The sequence below is a fragment of the Dromiciops gliroides genome, chromosome 3, assembly GCF_019393635.1.
Source record: "Dromiciops gliroides isolate mDroGli1 chromosome 3, mDroGli1.pri, whole genome shotgun sequence".
In the NCBI taxonomy this organism is placed as follows: Eukaryota; Metazoa; Chordata; class Mammalia; order Microbiotheria; family Microbiotheriidae; genus Dromiciops; species Dromiciops gliroides.
In genome coordinates this window covers 526,753,722-526,776,432 of record NC_057863.1, presented here as the reverse complement: position 1 = coordinate 526,776,432, position 22,711 = coordinate 526,753,722, and the positions used below count along the sequence as shown (strand labels likewise).

Sequence of the window (22,711 nt, the reverse complement as noted above, 5' to 3'; positions counted from 1 at the left end):
GTCATCAGCATTAATGAGTAAAGTGAAGTAGGGAGAACCGTGTCTCCCACCCCCCCCCCCCCCATTTATTTTATGGAGGAGGCTGGATAAGATTCTCCTCCTCAAAGATTCAGGTGTAGACAGTCCGTTCCGAAGAAGGGATATGGGTCATGTTTGGGACCATGGGCACGGCCTTTTCCTCAGGTCTTCACCACTAGACTTCTGTCCTCTACCCTGCCGTTTGTCTCCTCCTCCAGTTTCATCCTGAGGTACATCCAAGCCCACTTTCCCCCCCTTCCCAGCGGGTAAAGAGCCCGGGTCATAGGAGACACTTGGCTGCCTTTACCTCGTTTAAACCCAACAGATTTGGAGATAGCAGGGGACCAATCTCTGTCGAGAGCTCCTGTGACGGACAGCGGCGTCCACCAAAGAGAGCGCGCAGAAGTGGAAATAACGAATTCTGGAGCAGCAGCATTCCTGGGAAGGAATCCGGGGACCAGTTCGTGAGTTCGATTCCCATTGTGACGCTAACCCTGGGGCGGGCAGATCTGCCAGAATGACAGATCCTTCCGAACCAATGGCCTGCCGGTAATGGCTGAGTGGCAGCGGTCGCTACCCGTGGAAACACTGGAAAGGTAGAGCGGGGCGGGCAAAGGACGGCAGGCTAGGAGAGGAAAGAGGTGGCATAATTTATTTATTTTCCTGGAGGAGAAGTTCCGGAGGTGCAGGTGGGGCCGCAGGTGAGTGTTTCCCGCGAGGGGGAAATTCTTAGTGCAGGTGGAGGCTTGGGAGGGGCACGGCTTGGCGCAGCTGGCGAGGCGGCAGCTCCAGCCCCAGCCCTGGCTCGGTGCACAGTGTATGGCCGTGGGCTCCTCCTCTCCAAATGGAGGGTAACCTCGCCTCAGAGAGGGAGAGAAGGGGGCCCCAGTCCCGGGAGGCATAATAACCTCTCCGAACGAGAAAACCAGATAGCCAGCCGGGGCGCTCCAGCCTCTTCCTGGCTTGGCCCTGGCGGGAGCCCGGCCCTGGCCCTAGTCCTAGTCGCTCCGCTCGCCGGCCCTGGGTCTGAGAAATTGTGTAAAGCGCCAATGAAACACTTAGAGCACCATTCATCTCCTCCCGGCGGAGGAGAAAGGCCAGGAGGTGGGGGAGGGGAGTGGGGGAGGGGCGTATAGGGAAGGGGGGATGGGAGGAGATCCAGGCAGCCTAGAAAACGAGACGCTTCCTTCCCAGATGTAGCAAGGGCGGGAAACTATAGCGAAAAGTGGCTGGCAGAGTATGTGCATTCAGCTCTCTACCCCGGCCCTACCCATGTTACCCCTGGGCAAATCACTGCCCTCATCCATCAGGGTGACCTGTAAGATTTCTTCAGCTTTAAGATCCTGACTTTGTGCTCTCGGCTCTCTCCTTCACCAGGCTCCCGAGACCCCAGATTGCCTTTCCCTTGGTCCTGTAACCCTTTACAAACACACACACACACACACACACACACACACACACACACACACAACCAAAAACCAATCCCCCCCCCCCCCCCAAACCTGGACCGAAATGTGTATCTTCTGCATCTTCACAGCCCAATGGAATTCATTCCAGCTACCTTCTGAAGGGATACTCAGGTGGTGCCCTAGCCAGCAACGTGGCCAGGGGGTTAGGTTGTTTCTACTTAGAAACTGCTAAGAAAACTCGATGCAAAAACACCCTACCTCTCCATTTTCTAGACAGTCCCCCTACATCCTTGGGCCAATACCTCAAGTTTCAGTGAAGATAAACTCATCAGTTTTCCCCACTTTGGTAAGAATACAAGAAGGAACAAAAATTAGTTCCTCCATTCAGTCTGTTTACTTTGGTGTTTTCTTTCCTTCTGGATTTAATGTTTGTAGTTATTTTCTTGTAGCTACAGTTTAACTAATGCCTTATAAAAATCTTTTGAAGAGATGTTGCTAGCCAGAATTTCCTGTAGTTTTCTACAGATCTCCTAATTCTCTGTACCATCCATTCTTCATTTTCAAGTAATTGTACTTCCAAAAACTTCCGGGCATGAAAGTGCCAGTGCATTTCAATCACCCTTCAGAAAAACAAAGTCATTTTTTCAAGAGAGCATCCCTATGAGGGACAAATGGTAAATAATTCCTTGTCATCATTTGTGAGGTTTCAGAGTTATCTGTTTTGAGGGGTGGGAGTGAAAAAGTAATTACTCTGGAGGCAGAGGCAGAAAGTAGTGATTCTTTCCTCTTCCAATTAGATATTAGGAATTAAAAACAGATTAGTAGCATATTAATATTTTACTCAGAAATCTTTAATCTTCACATTTTAAAAAATTGGTGGGCAAGATATTCAGTGGCAGAATTCATCCTACCCAGGCAACTATTGGGAGGAGAGCCTGAATGGAACAATCAAATAGAGATGGCAGGATAAATGTACTGAAGCAGAATTTCAGACAATGGCTGGGGCTCATAGCCAAGTTTCCAATGCCAATTAGGGAGCAGGTTAGATCATTTTCCTCAAAGGCTTTGGGCCAAAACTTTGATGAGGCTGAGCTGTCAGCAGGTTCTACAAATGGTAAGTATTTGACAAATCGGAAAACAGTGTTCAAAAATGTGTAGTAAATATTGTCATAGGCAGTAGCAATCCTATCACTATAAAACTTTGAATACAAACAACAGGTATGTAATGTTTATATCAAATCCCCAAATGGTAACAATTCCTAGTAAATCAATCGTGGTATATTTACAATATTTTTTCCATTTTGATGATTTATGAGAATGGAGGTTTTAAAATTTTTTGTACAATGAAGCCCTTGCTGGCTGTCAGGATGAGATAAAATGCTTGAATTTAAAGAAATGTGAACATTTATGGGCCTCAGTATTGGGCAACTGACCAATTTTAGTATTTTCATGAAATGAATCTTGAGTTGGTTTTTAGAGGCTAACATGAGGTCTTCCACAGGCTGGCTCCAAACTAATTTCCAGCCTTACAACTCAGTCACCTCCAACCAAATTTCACATTTGTAATGTCACTCCTTTTCTGACACTGTACTGTACTTTTCCAATACATTTTGCTCATGCCATTCCAAAAGCTTGGGATCCTCCCTCTTCCCCCACCCCACCTCCTGACCCCGACTCTCCATTGTTCCAGTCTCCATCCATGAAAATCCTATTAATTGTTCAAAGCAAATATCACCTCTTGCACAAAGATGTATTGATCAAGTGATAATCATGAGGGTCAACCAAATGGAGAGCCTGTTTGCTCCACTGCCATCCTGGAAATGTCCTGAGTACACAAGGAAGATTGCCAGCACATTGGGTGAACCCACTATGGCAAATTTAGGGGAAGATTTGGACAAAAATCTCAAAGGATGGACAGACATGGATGATTTGTAATCTGCATTATTGGAGGTATTGTTCACAGATCCATTTGAGTACTTTGAGTGCAGAGACCAGCACATGACCAAGAATCTCAGACTGTAAAAACAAAGATTGTGCTATACCTGAGAGTTAACATTTTTATTTAGGAATCCTGTTGATAATCCGAGGTATCATGTCATACATAGTAGGTAGATTACCAACCTTGGAGTCAGGAAGATGTGGGTTCAAGTGTTACCTTAAGCACCTACCTGGGGCAAATCTCTAAAGACTTTTAGTGTGACCCATGCAACTTTCTGAATACTTGTTGATTTGGATCTGCATTGAGTTTCCTACCATGATGAATCACAGATTTAGACACCCTACACCCCATCCGAATAATCAGAACTCTGTTTCATCTCATAGTCAGCCTCCTTTGAATAGAATAAGCCCTAAAGCCAGTGACTGACAGAGCAATCTGTTACTGTGGTTTCCCATATAGGTATATTACACAGATGTTGTATTAACTTTATCCTCTGCCTCTGGAAGCAATCTATCCAGTCCTTTTGGTTTCCATACATTCTTTGTGTTGATTTTTGTATTGTTTTCAGTCAACAAGGAATTTATTAAATGTCAAGCTGGCACCAGACTAGGTGCTAGGCACATAAGTAAAAAACATCAGTTGCTGCCCTCAAAGAGTTTACAATTGGGAGGTGATAAAATATACACATGTAAAAGTGTGTGTGTGTGTGTGTGTGTGTGTGTAATACAAACACAAATATATGCAAAGGATTTCAAGGTAATGGGTTGTTTAGGGCACGACTAAGGGATCAAGAAAAGCTTCATATATAAGGTACACTTGAGCTGAGCTTCAAAGGAAATTAGAGATTCTGGGACATATTGAATAGGGATTGCATTACTGACAAGGAGGAGGATGGTAAGGTAAAATTGTTGGTGCCAGAACAAACCAGAACCAGAACTAGAACCAGAAATTTAGGAACCGACAGGATTTATTGAGTTTGGCAATGTGGGAACTCCACCCACACGGAAGGAACAAAAGGATAAAGCTTATATAGGGTTCACTTTAGACAGGAAGTGAATTGGGTATGGGGTACCTCTTGATTGGACTGGGCTTGTTGCTGGGGGCTTGCTGGGTAGAAATAGGGAATGTGGTATCCATTAATGGACAGAGTCTATTGCTGGGGCTAGTAACAGGAATGGCTCTTCAGGTTAGCGATTTCTGTTAATAGATAGTACTGTTGGGGATATTTGCTGTCTCAGCAGAAAGGAAGGTCAAACACAGGGTGGAGATTGCCATATAACTAACAGAGAAAAGATAGAGGAACTGCAGACAAAATGGAGTTTCTTTAGCTTTCTCAGCTAACCACAGTGAGACTGTTGATTTTGCCTTTGCATCTCTTGAATTCTCTCCCTTCTCTCTGACACTGCTACCACCTTGCTGCATGCATGCCCTTATCACCTCACACCTGGTCTATTGCAGCTGGTTGGTATCTTGTCCACAAAACCTCTCCCTTCTCTAAGTCCATCCTCTACTCAGCTAGCTGTCAAAATGATCAATCTGCCCCAGTCCACCTTTCCAAAACCCATATATCTTAAAACTTTCTCTTTACTCTACAATCCAGTGAGATGACCTTCCTCACTTAAGATGTTCTGTCTTCCAGCTCCAGGCCTTTACACTGCCTGTCCCCTGTACCTGGAATTTGAACCCCACTCATCTCTGCCTCCTGGCTTCTTGAATCTCATTTTCTACAAGAAGCCTTTCCTAATTCATTCCTCTTAATTCTAGTGCCTTCCTTCTGCTGATCATATTCACATTTTCCTATATATAATTTGTACAGTTATTTGCATGTGTTTTTCCTTATTAAATTGTGAGCTCCTTGAAATAGGGACTGTTTTACTTTTTTTTGTATTCCCAGTACTTGGCATAATGCCTAGCACATAATAGTAGATCCTTAATAAATGTCTATTAACTGAATGATTGACAGACTTGCAAGGGAACATATTAGAGACCAAATATGTGCAAGGAACAGCAAGAAAGTCAGTTTGGCTAGACTGGAAAATGTATGAAAGGGAGGAATGTATAATACAACTAAAATATATGTTGGTGCCAGGTTTTAAAAGGCCAAATAGAGAAATTTGTATTCTGCCCTATGACTGCTAAGGACTAACTGAAGTTTATTGAGTTTGTAATGACAAAGTCAGACCTGTACTTTAGGAATATCATTCCATATATCACAACTATATGGAGGATAGATTGGAGAGGGGAGAGGGTCAAGCCAGATCTATTAAGGCCTTTTTCAGTATTTCATGTGAATAATGATAATGAAAGGGTGGTGACTATGTGAGTGGAAAATTCAATTTTTGACATGTTAAGTTTGAGATACTTATAAGACATCTAGTTTGAAATGCCAAATCACCTAATATTTTCTGATCTACTTTCTTCCCTCTAAATTAGTTTTAGTTCTTAAAAAAATTAGTTTTAGTTCTTCTGCCAATTCTAAATGAACCAAATCTGGCAATGGGCTTCCTATGCTCACATTCATACACACATTTTGATTTTATCAATTTGTAGAGACCTACAGCAATTTTGTTTTGTTGTTTTTAACATAGAGCATGAGTTTTGTAAGTTGACCCCACTAAATTGACTCATGGCTGCTGGTACCTTGCAGTTGACAGTTGGGGGAATAAACCTTTCTCCTCTTTTTCCAAAGAAGGATTTTCTGCTGAAAAGATACTTTGTTAGATTTCTTGCTAATCAGGACTAATTAGTGTCTGTAGGTATAGAAGACTCTTGGGATGTGTGCACTGTTAGGAGTTATATAAAACAAAGGAGAGATCCAGGAGTCTGCTTTCTAGGAGCCAAAACAGGAGGCTACACTACCAGAAACAATTTTGCTTCAAGGTCTCTTGTGGCCTTGAGGAATGAAAGGAAGGTAATAGTCATGAGGTCACTGAGAGCCATTCTATAAATTGGATAAATATAGGAATAGCTTTTAAGTTAAAATTGCTTCTTTTCTATGATGTATCTTGAGAGCTGTAAGAATTGTGTTATTTTGATGTTTTCATATAAAATGTTGGATCAGCCAAGCTCCCTCCAGCTCTGGCTTATCATAGTAAGGATGAGGTAGGACTACAAAATTTAAACAGAGGGCCCATATTATTTTTCTGTGTATATAGCATACGAAGACCCCATTTTCGTTTGCCATTAAAATTACTTAATGATTCCTGGCTATAGATAGTGTCCTTGTTTAGAAACACAATTATTTATATTGTAAACATTAAGATTCTACATATTTTAAGTCTACTCCAAGGGTAGACAGAGTACTTTTTTTATAATAGGAAAGGTCAATATAGGCACCAGTATAGGAATCGGTACAGAAGCTGGTCAAACAACTTCCTGACTTGTTTTTGGTTTTAATTTTAAACATCTTTTGGGAGTTCATTTTTGTAAGTTTGCTTATTGGTTCATTTTCTGCATTAGTTTTTTTATACTCAGTACAGTTTCATAAAGCCGATCTTTATTCCCAAAGTGTTCATTTTCTGCCCTTCTGAATTTGTAGTTCTTACTGACCTCCATTTCAGCAGTGCCTCATTGCAATTCAGAAGATAGTTATTCCACATGAATGCTTAGAATAAAGAGAGCACGATAGGGGAATTTTAAAAAATGATATTAACCACATAAGAACAACAAAACAAAGGCAATCGCTAGAGCCCAGAAATAAAAATAGTATATCACAAAATCCTTTGAAATAGTAATAGTGGTATATTATTCAAAGTTTTTCCATAAGGATTTGGCATCTGCTAATATATACTAAACTAGAGAGGCTGTAAACATTGCTATTTAGGGATGCTATGAATTTACTGATTCTACCAAGTGTCTCTTAGATCCCATCTTTATGCCTCTATGGAAGAAAATACTATTTAAACTGTAATTACCTGAAAAACATTTTTCATACTACTGGGAATGAATAGTCTGCCTACCGACAGACATCAGCAAATTTAAGAGAGGAGAAGGAATCAAGGGTAGAGAGAATTCTTAGTAGTAGTACTATTGCAGAAATACCAACAGCAATAAAAAACATAGTATTTGGCTGTACCATACTTAAGCCTTCTACATCTTTATATATACATGGATAGCCACCTGCATAGATACTTACCAGTACATGTATGCATGAAAGAATTCTGCAATTAGCTGTATTATATTTTCTGTGCTTAGCGCCATGCTTGACACATAGTAAGCACTCAATAAATGACTCAGTTCCTTCTCAGATAAGAATCTGAATGTGATCTCTGAATCTGGAAGGTCTTCTTTTGTAAAAGAAAGTCTTATTAAAACAGAACTAGAAAAGTTTCTTGTATAATAGAAAGGCTTCTAGTGATATAATGTGCTACTCTGCCAGACTCGTTTAGCATCAGTTATCAATCTCTGCTATTCTCCATCAGCCATCACTTGACCATACTCCCTGACAGGTATCATTCTCCACTTTGCTCTGTTAGGAATTATTCTGTGTGAAGCATATTTCTCTATTCCAAACTGGTCTCCAAGTCTGATTTTTCACTTATGGTACTCTGAAACTTTCCTAGGGATGCTGTGGTTACAGCTTTTTCATTGGTTTTATAGGTGATCTCCACCATTCACTGGGAAGTGCCATGCTCAGGTAATAAACTTCTCCTAGGAAGAAAGGAAAAAAAAATGACTGTGTTCTGTCTTTCTTTTCTTTGTTTCAGGCCTTTTTTTGCTCCTATACTATAGACTTAAGCTGTATGTATTATTGTCATAGCTACTTGCAGCTTCATTCTCCATCTCTGGAGTCACTCCATTTCTTATGCATAGAGGAATCCCTAAGCATAAAGGTTCTTCCCAGTTGATAGCCTCATCCAGGAGCTATGAAGTGTAGTTGAACTCTCTCAGTTAGGCTTCTCATCCGATGTTTATGAAGCTTCCTTCAAACTTCTTAACCGGTCAATACCAGGAAGTATAGAATCTTGGTCAAGAACATGCTTTGACCTTTGCTTAAAACTCATCTGATACTTATTTCTCTAAACCAAACTACTATCTCTCTTTTTCTTCTTCCTCTTCAACTCTTACCTAAACTATGGTCAGAAACCCATTTTAGTTTTTATGACCTAACAACCCCCTGGACTGAGTTAAGTCCCCCTTTCCCCAAGGTCTCTACTTTTTACACTTGGGATAGGGCTTGAGAGACATCGGGTTAAATAAAGAGACTATTTAACCTTGTCCAAGCAGAATCCCTGCTTTTTATGCAAAATAGAAACTGTCATGTTGGCAGAGAATTCAGAGCTATGGTCGAGCTTGGTTGATCTTGACCTTCATGTCAAGTAACCTCCACTTTCTTTACCAGTCCCCAAATAACATGCCACAGCTTGGCCTCATTCTCTGTTCCTTCAAAGCTTTACAAAAAAGACTTCTTGAAAAGAATATTTCAGCCTGTCTTGGTAACATTTTTCCAGTCTTTGGCCACCTTTACTATTTGGAAGATTTTCCTTAACAGTAATTATTACTCCTTACAATCCTTGCCTTACAACTAATACTCATATTCTTCAAGATGGAACCTTGAACCTCCCTAAGTAAACAGGGCTACATCATATTTGGGGTTTTCTATTTGTTTTCTGCTGTCCCTGCTACTGCTGCCCAGTTGCCTGGGGCACCTTAGTTTTAATTCTAAACCTTCACTCATTTTTCCTACTTTCCTTTGAATACTTTTTTGGCATAACTCTTTTAGGTGGCATGGATCAATAGAATGCATGGTATATTGAGCAGTAACAAATATAATGGGAGGGTTCCTTAAAGCTTTGTATATGATACATCTCTGTTTTTACTATTTTTTTCTTCTTTTGCAAATAATGAAAGGGGGGGACAGTTTTCCTAAAATGTCTTCTTGATTCACTGTGCTGTCTATGCAGTCTTGTTTTGTTTTATATTTCATAGTCTTAGGAATTATAGATGAGTTTGTTCAATCATTTTGCTCATTCCTCAGAGGCTGGTTCATAATTGCTCCGTAATGTATTTTCTAAAGGCTGTTAGCTTGAGTAGTGTGATTTTAAATAAAAAGTGAAATAATCTCTAACACTTAAGTCTCTTTATCCAATGGTTTAGACTTTTTATAGATTTTGTTTTTTTGTTTCCAGTCTTCATTTTATTACTTTAGCTCAAACATTCTAGGAAGAAATGTATTTTAAAAACAACAGTGGAAAGCATGGATAATAACAGCCAGTTGTTCTTTCTTATAGAAAGTTATAAGAGCACAATTATCTACTTGATAATTTAAACCTTTGAATGTATTTGTTGTTGTTATCTGCTTGTTTTAAATTATGACAACCCATAATGATTTTTTGGTATATAGACCCTAAAGTTTTGACCTAAATGGTGGTGCAGTTAAAAATGCTTTAAAATAATTACCCAGGGGCCGCTAGGTGGCGCAGTGGATAAAGCACTGGCCCTGGATTCAGGAGGACCTGAGTTCAAGTCTGTCCTCAGAAAGCTGTGTGACCCTGGGCAAGTCACTTAGCCCTCATTGCCCCGCCCCCCAAAAATTACCCAAGAAATTTTTTAAACTTTAAAAAACAATTTAATTTATTATTTTTTTTAACTTTGGCTAAACCAGAGGTTCCCAGGCTTTCTTGGCTCACATTGAAGTGCCTCAGGACTATTTTCATGGTGCCAGTAGGCCAAATGAATTACCTAACAGTTCTATTTATTAAATAGTTAAGTCCAAACAACTTAATAAATATTTGTGTCTGAACACCTTAGTAGCTGTTTGAAAAAATACTCATAAATAGAAAGAAAAATTATTTTTCTTGTGTGTGTGTGTGTGTGTGTGTGTGTATGTATGCAGGGCAGTGAGGGTTAAGTGACTTGCCCAGGGTCACACAGCTAGTAAGTGTCAAGTGTCTGAGGTCACATTTGAACTGAGGTCCTCCTGAATCCAGGGCTGGTGCTTCATCCACTGTGCCACCTAGCTGCCCCCTTTTCTTTCATTCTTAAAAACCCACAACTACTAATGAGATGTCTGTACCTGTTAAGTACTATATAACTTCCTAAACCTTGCAATCAGATTGAGTACCACCACCCTAATTTTTTCTTCTGTATTGATTTTTTGTGTGTGGGGGACAATGAGGGTTAAGTGACTTGCCCAGGGTCACACAGCTAGTGTCAAGTGTCTGAGGCTGGATTTGAACCCAGGTCCTCCTGAATCCAGGGCCAGTGCTTTATCCACTGTGCCACCTAGCTGCCCCCCTGTATTGATTTTTTTTTAAGTACAATAAGCCACAGAACCCAGCTTTACAAAAATAAGTGTAGCTGAAAGTATGAGTAAACAAAAACATCACACATTCAAGTATTTCATCCAAAGGATTGTGGTGCAATCTAAAATTGAAACTCTGAACTACATTAAACTAGTGTTTCTTCCAAGATTAAGATATTCCCCAGTGCCTCTGAAAGTTAGCTATGGGGGTGGGAGTGAGACCGCTAAATAATTAAATATGTCTTCAGCCAGTTGGGTATGTTGCAATGCTGGCCAGCATCTAAGATGCTGTGGACCAATGCTGTCAAGTCAGATTTTCATATTCAACAAACTTGTTGTGATTTATTCACCAAATTCCCATGTGGTGGCTGGTTAAATGTTAATAAGATCTTAATAAAATTTCTAATAGAATAAAAGAATTGGAATAGAGATGTAAGGTATAGCTGAATCAAGCATGATGCAATTAGCATGATTCTACTAGAGTCTGGATGGCAGGATTTGGCAATCAAGGGAAATCAATTAAATGAATTCTTATGAGGTGACACTGAGCTGGGGCAAAGCTCAATCTTACTGACCTGTCCTATCATGTATGACTTTATCAATGGCAAAGAATGCCCAGAATGGCAGTCTGCCCAGGGTGCTAAAAATTATAGGGCCTTTAGATCAAGAGCTAGAATAGACCTTACCAGACTGACTTTTCAAGTTTCTATAATTCACAAACTTCTTTTTAACTTTCCCAGTGATTTTGTGGAAGCTTCTTTAAAATATCCTGTTATTTTTTTTATTTCATTGTCAACAGCAAGACTTTATATTTTTATTGTGGTTTACAGATAAAAAATTTCATATAAGGTCACGAAACATCTACTCATCTAGTTGACTTTTAATTGATATCAATGTCAGTTATATAACAGATTGATGATTTCTTTTCAAATCATAAGTTTTAGAGCTAGAAGCCTTTAAGATCAAATAGTTCAGTGGTTCCCAATAGTTTTGGACATGAGAGCCCTTTTTTTTTGGTTTGAATAGAATTTTATTTTCTAAAATATATGTAGAAACAAATTTTAACATCAATTTTTTAAAACTTTGTGTTCCAACTTCTCTTCCTCCCTCCATTCCCAGCCCCCTCCTATAAGAACTCAAGCAATTCAAAATAAGTTATACATGAGTAGTCATGGAAAAATTCCCATATTAGCTAGTTGTGAGAGAAAACATTCCAAAAAGTCCCCAAAACTTCAGATTAAGGAATTGTCAAAGAGGAAAAAAAAATTTTTTTAAATGTGTTTCCATCTGTTTTTAGATACTATCAGTTCTTTCTCTGCAGATGGGCTGCAATTTTCATAAGTCCTTCAGGGTTATATTGGATAACATTGCCTTACTGAAAATAACTACATGCTTCCCAGCAGATCACCCCCCACTATTGTTGTTATTTTGTATGTAGTAGATTTTACTCTGCTTCAATTCATGTAGGTCTTTCCATGTTTTTCTGATAGTATCCTGTTCATTATAACCTGTATATAGTACCTTAAGCTTGACAGAGAATTCTATTCATAAAAGCCCCGCAAAGTAGGTGCCATACGTTTTGCCATTATAATCGATCATCATAACTATTTCCCTCCATCCCTTTCTCTTCCTATGACATTTACTCTTATCTTCTTTTTATCTATTCCTCCTCAAAAGTGTTTTACTTCTGACTATTCTCTCCCCCTTCTGCACTCCCTTTTTTTCACCCTTCCTTCTTTATCCTCCTCCCTTCCTACTTTCCTGCAGGGTTAAATAGATTACTACTCCCAATTGGGTATGAATGCTATTCCCTCCATGAGCCTACTCCGATGAGATCAAGGTCCCTGAGCTAATTCTGTGTTCTAAATTTTTCTTCCTCCCTCCCTCCTCAACCCTCCCTGTGAGATCAAGCATTTCAATATGTCATACTTGTGCAGTAATGCAGAACATCTTCATCTTCCTTGAAAGTGTTTTGCTTTTTACTGTTCTCTCCTCCAATCTGCCCTTCCCTTCTCCCCCTGCCCCTTATCTCCCTCCCCTCTCTCAGGGAAAAAATATATTACTATACCTACTTGAGTATGTATGTTAGTCCATCTTTGAGCCAATTCTGATGATATTAAGGTTCACTCACTCCCCAACTCCTTCCCCCTCTTCTCCTCCCCTCCATAAGCTTTTTTCTTGTTTCCTTCATGTGAACTATCTCTCCCCTTCTCCTTCCCCCAGTCTATTCCTCCTACACCTCAACCCTATTTTAATGATGTCATCATGGTATAAAATTCTAGCCAAAAGATGGGGTCATAAAAACCTCAAATAACAATTAATTCTTTACAATGTGTTAGTTAGGTGGCACAGTGGATAAAGCACCAGCCCTGGACCCAGGAGGCCCCAAGCCCAAATCTAGCCCCAGACATAAGACACCCCACCCTGTCTGCCCCACAAAGAACAAATCATAAATGCTTTACAGATATCATCCCTTCATATTCAGTTCAGAACTGTGTCTTCTGTGAATTCCTTACTGAGATAGTTCTTAAGAGTTTGAAGTATTATCTTCCCATGTAGGAATGTAAACAGTTTGATCTTTTAATATCCCTCATGAAGTCTTTTTCCTGTTTACCTTGTATTTGAAAATCAAAATTTCTATTCACTTCAGATCTTTTCATCACAAATGCCTCAAAAACCTCTTTCTCATTGAAATCCCATTTTTTTCCTCTGAAAGATTATACTCAGTTTTGCTGGGTATGTGATTCTTGGCTGTAGTCCCAGTTCCTTTGCCCTCTGGAATATCATATTCCATGCCCTTTGGTCCTTTAATGTAGAAGCTGCTAGATCTTGCTTTATCCTTATTGGAGCTCCACAGTATTTTAATTTCTTTTTTCTGGCTGCTTGCAATATTTTCTCCTTGACTTGGGAGTTCTGGAATTTGGCTATAATATTCCTGGAGGTTTTCCTTTTAGGATCTCTTTCAGGAGGTGATTGGTGGATTCTTTCAATTTCTATTTTAGTTTCTGCTTCTAGAAAATGAGGTCAATTTTCCCTCACAGTCTCTTGAAAGATGCTGTCTAAGCTCTTATTTTGGTCATGGTTTTCAGGTAGTGCAATGATTTTCAAATTATCTCTCCTAGATTTATTTTCCAGGTCAGCTGGTTTTCTAAGGAGATATTTCACATTGCCCTCTATTTTTTCATTCAATTGGATTTGCTTTACTGTGTCTTGGTTTCTCATAAGGTCACTAGCTTCCATTTGTTCAATCCTAATTCTTAGGCAGTTGTTTTCATCAGACAGTTTTTTAATCTCCTTTTCCATTTGGCTTTTCAAACTGTTGACTTTTTTTTTCATGACTCCTGCATCGCTCTCATTTCTCTTTCCATTCTTTCCTCCCTTACTCTACATCTTCTTTCTATTTCTCATACTTTCTCTTCAAAGTCCCTTTTGAGAGCTTCCATGGCATGAGACCAGTTCATATTTTTCTTGGAAGCTTTGGATGTTGAAGCTTTGACCCTGTTATTATCTTCTTCTTCTTCTGAGGTTGTATTTTGGTCCACCTTTCCCCCAAAGAAGTTTTCGATGGTCGTCTGCTTTCTCTGCCTACTCATCCTGGCTTACTATTTCTTGGCCTTTAACTCCTTCTTAAAGTGTAGCGCTGTTTTCAGGACACACTGTTCGAGCTACAACTCTCCACTGGAGTGTGTGTGTGTGTGGGGGGGCAGTTTCTTGGCTGTGCTCCTGTTCCCAGCTTCAGAGGGTCCGGGGGGGGGGGGCAGGTTTTAATCTCACCTGGCCTGTTCTCTGGTGCGAAGATAACCTCAAGCCTACTTATTAAACAACCAACCAGCAAAGCTTTCTGTGGTGTGGTTTTTAGCTAAGATGAGCCTGCTCCCCTTCTCCCCTCCCCCACCTAGGCCTCCCACCACTCAGGATTTCTTCCTGGTTCCCTGCTGGGGTGGGACAGTTGAATCCTTCCCCCCAGTCCACTGGTACCCTTGCACTTACCCCATACCCCCACCCCCAGCCAGCTGTTCAACTGACCACATGCTCAGTTCCAGAAGACGCCTGCTGCTGCAGTCGATTTGGAGGCATTGGGGCAAATTCCTCCGGTGGGTATCTGATGTGTCGGCCAGATTGCGGGGTTAGGCTTTATTTGTGGCCTAGCACAGCCCCCTGAAATCTATCTATAGCTGGAGAAAACTTTCAGCCCGTATTTTTGTGTGTTTTTCGGCTCCAGGAGTTCTTTTATTGCTATTTTTGGGGTGATTTGTATCAGGAGCTCTGTGCATTTAATGTCTTTCCTCAGCCACCTTGGCTCCACCCCCCCCAGCCCTTTTTTTAATAATAGAAATTCTGAAGCTCACCCATACTAATAGTTGAACTATTAGTATTATGAGAATATTATTACCAGGGGCTCCCTGCTGTGAGAGCGTGGGTTGCCTTTTCCAAGGTTCATTGTCCTGAAGTTACCTGACATCAACATGAGGCCACTCTCTACCAATTAGCTTGAAGCAGTGTGTGAGGCAGTTGGTTTTGTCAGTTGATGGTTGGAACCTCATGGAGTTGGCTGCTCAACCAGGAGTGGTTGAGGTAGTTTTTCTATTCTTTCAGAGACACTTGTTTTCTCTTTGTTAACCTCTAATATATTTTAATAAATGTTTAATACCTAAACTGTTGTCCTAGTTAGCTTTCCCCACACTGGGGACAGGTAGGGTGACCACACACATTTAGTTTTACCTGTTACGGTATCTATTGATTTTGAAAGTAGGAATATAAGATTTTGTGGAGCTATCTACATATGTTTGTGTTTAAGTATATCGGTGTCTACGTAGATGTGGCCCTCATTTGGAAACTGTTATCCAGAGGATATCCAGGAAGGCTGTGAGCTCATGACATATGAGGATTATTTGAAGAAACTAGGAGTGTTTAGCTTAGAGAAAGAAAACTTCCAGGGAACCCCATTTCTAGGGTCATGAAACATGTAAAGAGCCATCATGTGGGAGGTTTATCCTTGTTCTGTTTGGTCTTAGAAGCCAGAGTCATGCGCAACTAGTGGAAATTACAAAGAAGTAAATTTAGTCTTCATAGAATGGGAAAGCTTCCGATAATTAGAACAATCCAGAAGTGGAGTAGGTTGTCTGGGGAGATAGTATTTTCTCCCTTTTGGTTTTCATCAAGCAAAGATTATATGATCATTGGTGGGGAATGCTATAAAGGGTGTTCCTGTTCAGGGATGGGTTGTACTCGGTGATCTGAGGGGTTTTCCAACTCAGAGATTCTGTGAAAATATTAAATTATAAAAATCGAGTATGAATTTAATAATGCTTTAAAATGAATTTGCATTTTAATCTTATCTTTATTTAGTTTAAAAATAGTACATGTTTATTCAACCTATAGAATACACAATTGCCTATGTGTGCATGTACATGTGTACATATGTGCACGTGCACATGTATGTGTGAGAGAATTTCCAGGTCAGTTCAAGAAACACATCACCAAGTATGTGGTATTGTGCTAGGTACTGGAGATACAAATAGACAAGGACAAGACTGCTGCCTCTGTCATCAGGCAGGTGATCATTCTATATAACTTCTGTTTTACTTCTGTTAAAACACTGTGATGTGTGGGGCAGCTAGATGGCGCAGTGGTTAAAGCGCTGGCCCTGGATTCAGGAGTACCTGAGTTCAAATCCAGCCTCAGACACTTAACACTTACTTAGCTGTGTGACCCTGGGCAAGTCACTTAACCCCCATTGCCCTGCAAAAAAAAAAAAAATTCATAAAAAAACCAAACACTGTGATGTGGAAGGATTTACAGGTTGGTCACCACTATTCTAGTGCAAGCTTTCATTTGTAAAATGCATAATATGGCCCAGAGAGTTAAGTGACTTTTTTATGGTCATTTAGGTATTAAGTAGCAAAGATGAAATTTGAACCTATGTTGTCTTAAATCTGATATTCAGCATCTAAAATTCTTTGTATAATTCCTTCAAACCTTTGCCAGAGGAGTACTAATTTTGCAAAAATTTATCTGACAGTATTCTCTTTCAGAATTGTCTCATTGTTCCAAGTTTATGATACCTGTGTACAAGCATAAATGAAAAATTGTTGAATTCTTTTCCCTTTAATCAAAAGTCTACATTATTTAACAACTAAGCACTTAACCAAACCAAACAACTAAGCACTCAATTATTATATATTATGTATCTACCATAACATTGGACTAGAAAAATAGTCTATTAAATTACTTTGTCCCTTAAATTTATAACTGTGGATTCTCTGGTCCTTAGAAGAACTATGTGTGTGTGTGTATGTATGTATGTATATACAATTCTCTTGAATGGTTTTCCAACAGGCTTAGTTTAGATAGAATAGAACTTTTCATCAATTGTTGGCAGTTTACAGTGAATTTGAACTTAGTAAAATCTCAGCATTTCAGAAAAAATGATGTCTGGAAGTACCTGGGAGAATTCAATTTTGGGAAAGGACTGAGTGCTGTGTCCATTTTCATCTTTGTTGTTCAGTGGTTTTCAGTTGTATCCAACTCTTCATGACCCTATTTAGGGTTTTCTTAGCAAAAATACTAGAGTGGTTTGTCTTTTCTTTCTGCAGCTTATTTTACAAATAAGGAAACTGAGGCAACCAGGGTTAAGTGATTTACCAATTATCACACGTCTAGTGTCAGAGGCCAGATTTTAACTCAGGAACATTATTCTTCCTGACTCCAGGTCCAGCCCTCTGTCCACTGTGCCAACTAACTTTCATCCTTGCTACCTCCAAATATACTCAGTGCAAAAGCTGTAGTATGTAGTTCAAGAGTTATAAACTGCACAGAATGAAGGCAAAACCAATAATCATTAAAATGACCTTAGTATTCCTTTCTCCCATCCTTTAGTGACCTACTAAGAAAAGAATCTACCCAATTTTGTTAATAGTTTATATTAAGATTTTTATCCCAGGGGCAGCTAAGTGGCACAGTGGATAGAGCACCAGCCCTGAAGTCAGGAGGACCTGAGTTCAAATGTGGCCTTAGACACTTGACACTAGCTGTGTGACCCTGGGCACATCACTTAACCCTCATTGCCCTGAGGGTGGAGGGGGTGGATTTTTATCGCATAATAATTAAATGCATTTCAATGGCACTGTTTTTAACTCTTATTTGCTGTCCTATTATAGCAATGATTCCCTGGCACTGTTTTGAAATTCAAGGCTGTTGTGAAGCAATTGCAAGTCACTTTAATGATTGATGATGATGATAAATATATAAATACATGTTCTACAGAATTTTATGTTAGGGGCCTGAAGAAGAGGAAAGAGAAGGGAAGTCAGAAAATTAAACTGTTATGAAATTCTAAAGACATCAGAAATTATTGAATATATATACATAACATAGACAACATATATGCACATGTATATTATAGTGTATACGAGACATGTATCTGTTTATGAAATATGCATATATACTTTTGGTGGAAAGGAAGGGGATAGGAATTCAAATGGAGTTAGCAACCTTTAATATAGAAGTGAGCATTTGGTGAGGGATTGGGGAATCTCCTTTTCCATGTTTATAACCTGATATACACATGCACACATACAAACATATATAATCTCATTAAATTTTATCTGTTAGTTTGGAAAACTTTTACTGAGACATCAGAGGCAATGTGACATAGTAGATATAGAGCCAACACTGAAGTCAGGTTGGCCTGGATTTTCTTTTGTTACATGCTGGCATATTTACCATGGGCCAAGTCACTTAATCCCAGGAAACTGAGACTACCGATTTTCAGACAAATAGTCGATTTTCACTGTTGGAGAAAGTCTTAGAAAAAGGGCTGGAATTGGAGTCAGAAAATCTGAATTTAAATTTTAGCTCTACCATTGATTTAGCCATATGATCATAGGCAAGTTAGAAAACTAGGGGTTGAGTGTTTTAATAATCTGTAAAATGGGAATGAAAGGTTATTGTGAGAAGAGTTCTTGGTAAACAGGAGGAGGTACCAGTGTAACAAAATACATATTATTATGATTAGTTTCCAATAGTGTTTTATGGTTTTTGTTGTTGCTGTTTTTTTGCCATTTGTTATCTGAAAACATATTTTAAACACCAAAGTAGTAAAGAGGCCTTTTAGGTGGTAGTGTTCATCTTAACCTTAGCAAGTGCAGTGATAGTTGTTCAGAATTTTTTCCATGTGAAGTTTAAGTTTTCAGGGTGTTTTTGTTTGTTTTCCTATGGGGGAGGGCAGGATTATATGGAGGATGGACTGGACTTGTGCTTTTATTGTTTTTTTTGTTTTGTTTTTGGTGAGGCAGTTGGGTTAAGTGACTTGCCCAGGGTCACACAGCTAGTAAGTGTTAAGTGTCTGAGGCTGGATTTGAACTCAGATACTCCTGACTCCAGGGCTGGTGCTCTATCCACTGGGCCATCTAGCTGCCCCCTTGTGCTTTTATTGTTAAAGGGAATTCCTTGTGAGGAAATTTTCTTGAATAATGAAGATCTGTGCCAACTCAGCAACTTAAAATCTTAGGAGCTGCCTGGGTCACTGAGAAGTTAAATGACTATTCCTGGGTCGCATAGTCATTAGTACATAGCAGGCCTTTCTAACTCCAAGGCCTACACTCTACACATTGGAAGTAGCTCCTCCCATTGGAACTGCCAATATATCTCTAAAATTACACTGTAAATTGAAGTATTTAAAGAAGACAACCGTGTTTCTCTTGTCAATGGCCCGTTTGGCATAATAGTTCTTAATTATTGTTGAACAAAGTTTATTAGGTAGAAATATGCACTATATATGTTGGAGATTGATTTGGATTTTTTGATTTGGATTTTTTACTCTTTTTCCCTTTAGGATTCATCAACCTGTGCTTCTAGCTGAGTAGAGAGCTATAATTTAAAAACAAAGTGCCAACTAGGGATTGTCTTTGGTCCTTGCACTTTCTAGAAATCATTCAATACTTTCACATTGCTGTGATAGTAAAAATTGTATTCAACTTTGGAAAATGAAGCAGTTGAAAAGAAAAAGGAAAAGCAATTTTAGTGTTCAAGAAACTCAGACCCTTTTGAAAGAAATTAGAAAGAGGAAAGAAGTCATATTTTCTAAGCAGCTCAATACAACAATTAATGAGATGAAACGGAAGGCTTGGGAGGAGATTGCTGAGTGTGTGAATGCTGTGGGGGAAGGAGAACAAAGAACCGGGACTGAGGTGAAAAGACGATACCTTGACTGGAGAGCACTTATGAAGAGGAAATGGTTGAAGGCGAACATAAAGCTGGTGGGCTCTGGCTTCCCCCTTTCATCATCAGATTTCAATGACTCTCTCACTGAAGAGTTGGATGAAAAAATTTTGTTTCCAAATGAGTCAAATTTGGACTGGCAAAATACAGCTGATTTCAAGGAAGCAGATGGCTCCTTAACAGAAATCAAAGAGGAGGAGGAGGAGGAAGAGGAAGAGGAAGAGAAGGGACCACAGAATTTTGAAGTAAGTGGTTAGCCTGGTTCTGTGTGCAGCTTTACCGTGTAATCCTTCTTTTACTGGAGAGGAATATATGTATATGTGTATGTATGTTTATATTTGTATATACATATACACATACATACATATATATGTATTTGTATATACATACATACATATAATTATACATATATATATATATGTGGACATACGCACAAAATTATATACATAGAAGCATGTTTCCTATGGTAGTCTTCAGATTTTTGTTATAACTTTTAAAAAAGTGAGGTGTGTATATATTTGCTTTGACATCTGGGGAGTTTTAGCATGCAGTTTTATTTTGTGTGGCGTTATAGAGCTTTCACTGAAGTTGTAAATAAATACTTAAATAGTCCTCTTTTCTTTTCTTGCAGTTTGAAATGGAGGAGGAGGAGGAGGAAGAAATGTTATCCTCAGTGGTGCCAGATTCCAAGAGGGAAAATGAGCTTGATGATTTCCCCCACATCAAAGAGTTTGGTACTCTATCCTCAATACAGTCTCAGTCTGCCTATGATGATTCCTACTTACTCATAAGCTTGGAGAAACAGAAGCTTGAGATAGAAAAGCAACGTCTAGACATCGAGTCAGAAAGACTACAGATAGAAAAAGAGCGCCTGCAAATCGAGAAGGAACGGTTATGGCATTTAGACATGGAGCACGAAAGACTCCAAGTAGAGAAAGAGCGGCTGCAGATTGAAAGAGAAAAATTGAGGTTACAGGTTGTCCATTTGGAGAAACCTGCTCTGGAAAATGATCTCGGCCAAGCAGAAAAAAATATTCTGCAGCCCCTAGATTTAGAGACTGAGAAATTGAAACTTGAGAAAGAACGCTTGCAACTGGAAAAAGACAGGTTGCAGTTTTTGAAGTTTGAATCTGAGAAACTTCAGATTGAAAAGGAACGTTTACAGATAGAAAAAGAACGGCTTCGTATTCAAAGGGAGGGACACTTGAAATGAATTTTCTAAGTTTCCATAAGTAATGGATATCTTCCTGTAAAGGTTTATAAGTCATAGGTAGGATTTCTCTAAGTCAAGTAGCAACATGACAGTTGATATTTTTTTTCCTAGCTGTTTTTTGTCAGTTTGTTAGTGTATTTAAAAGGAAAAAAAAAATTGTGGTAGGCAATAACTCATTGTGACTAAGTAGTACATATTTTATGTGATATAGCTTTTTCACTATAGGAGAAATGAATGTGCTATTCTCTTCCATTTAGTAATGTTACTTAGGATGTATAATATATGTCCAGGATTCATAAGCATCTTCATGTCTAGGCTAATTGTGTAATTTAAGTAATATATTAACTTTGCTCCTAAAACTACAGACAGTTAAAATAAATCCACACTGGTTTATTTAGACATACTTAAATGACCAAACCATTAAATATTATATGTGTAGAAATGTGTAGTTATAGTGTATCGAATGATAATAATCCTCCGTCCCCACACACACTTCAGTTCACAAACAGCTATTTAAGACTCAACAGTTCAGGAATAATGGGATTTACCCAAAATGAATCATATTCAAAAACCGTTCAACTTAACCTGATGACTTTGGACATTTTTGTCAGTTTCAGACCTGTGTAGACACAGCTGCAGACTAAGTCCCCTTTCATCTTGAGTCCTACACAAATTGATCTTCTCAATCTTAATTAAAAACTTGAACAAGTAAATGGGTGAGCATGATAGAAATTTTGCAGTCGTACATGAGTTTAAACTTAACCTCTGCAATTTTTAGGCTTTTAAAAAAAGGAGTTGGGGGGAGGGGCATGGTATTTGCTAAGACAAAATGGATTTCTTCTCTATGCCCTACCCCCAAAGAATAATACTTGTTTCATCAGTTCCATTGCCATTTAATCACAGAAACTAAGGATTTACTTAAATTGGTGAAAACCCTCTCCCTAATACTGGAGGTGCTTCCTCCATGCTCAGGTCATGATCCCTGGTCCAGCCAGAGTTGGTGGGGTGTAGAGCTATTGCTTCCTGGGCTGGTTCTGGGAATTGAAGTCTTCCATTGATCAATTTAGCACCTTTCATGAGCACTACATTCACTTTAAAAAAGGGGCAGGGAGAAAATGGAAACATCTTTCAAGTAGATCTTTTGTATTTTCTGTTTTGTAGAACCGAAGCCTAGCACTTAATTCATCTCACACATTGATAAAACTTGACTGACTGTGTATTTGCTCCTTGTGAAATCTAGAATGGCTTGCTGATGTGTAAAACTAGAACATATGCCATAGGTTACACATATGTAGGTTATATGTGTATAGGTATATTTGTACTTCCTGACTCCGCAAATAGTGTTATTTTTCTATTGTTGAGACAACCACTTCTGCCATAGAAATAAATTTACTTATACTGATGGCCTGTGAGTCTGTTATTTCAAGTAGGGTGCCCAACTAATGTTAATGGGATTGTTGTGCTTAGGACATGGATCTTTGAGCGGGGGAATCAGTCTTAAAGGTTGTCTCTTTGAACATAGAAAGAATAGAGAGCAAATAACTTCTGTTCTCACTGCTCATGAGAATCACAAAATTTTAGAATCAGAATAGATCATAATTAATCACCATCTAGTCCTGGCAAGTGGTCATCCAGCTTCTTGAAGAGGTCCAAAGCAGAGAAGGGAA

At 39.1% G+C, this 22,711-nt stretch overlaps 1 protein-coding gene across 2 annotated transcripts; it reads left to right on the top strand.

Moving 5' to 3' along the window:
- The first annotated feature begins 493 nt into the window (after window positions 1–493).
- MSANTD4 (Myb/SANT DNA binding domain containing 4 with coiled-coils) lies at window positions 494–22,447 on the top strand. 2 transcript variants are annotated; one of them, XM_043998279.1, is made up of 4 exons: window positions 494–719; window positions 1,701–1,773; window positions 19,446–20,076; window positions 20,463–22,447. In XM_043998279.1, exons 3-4 carry the CDS (start codon window positions 19,597–19,599, stop codon window positions 21,042–21,044), a joined length of 1,062 nt encoding a protein of 353 aa, XP_043854214.1. In that variant the 5' UTR covers window positions 494–719; window positions 1,701–1,773; window positions 19,446–19,596; the 3' UTR covers window positions 21,045–22,447. The 2 variants fall into 2 exon arrangements, with proteins under 2 accessions (XP_043854214.1, XP_043854213.1); XM_043998278.1 differs by lacking the exon at window positions 1,701–1,773.
- Window positions 22,448–22,711: the final 264 nt, after the last annotated feature.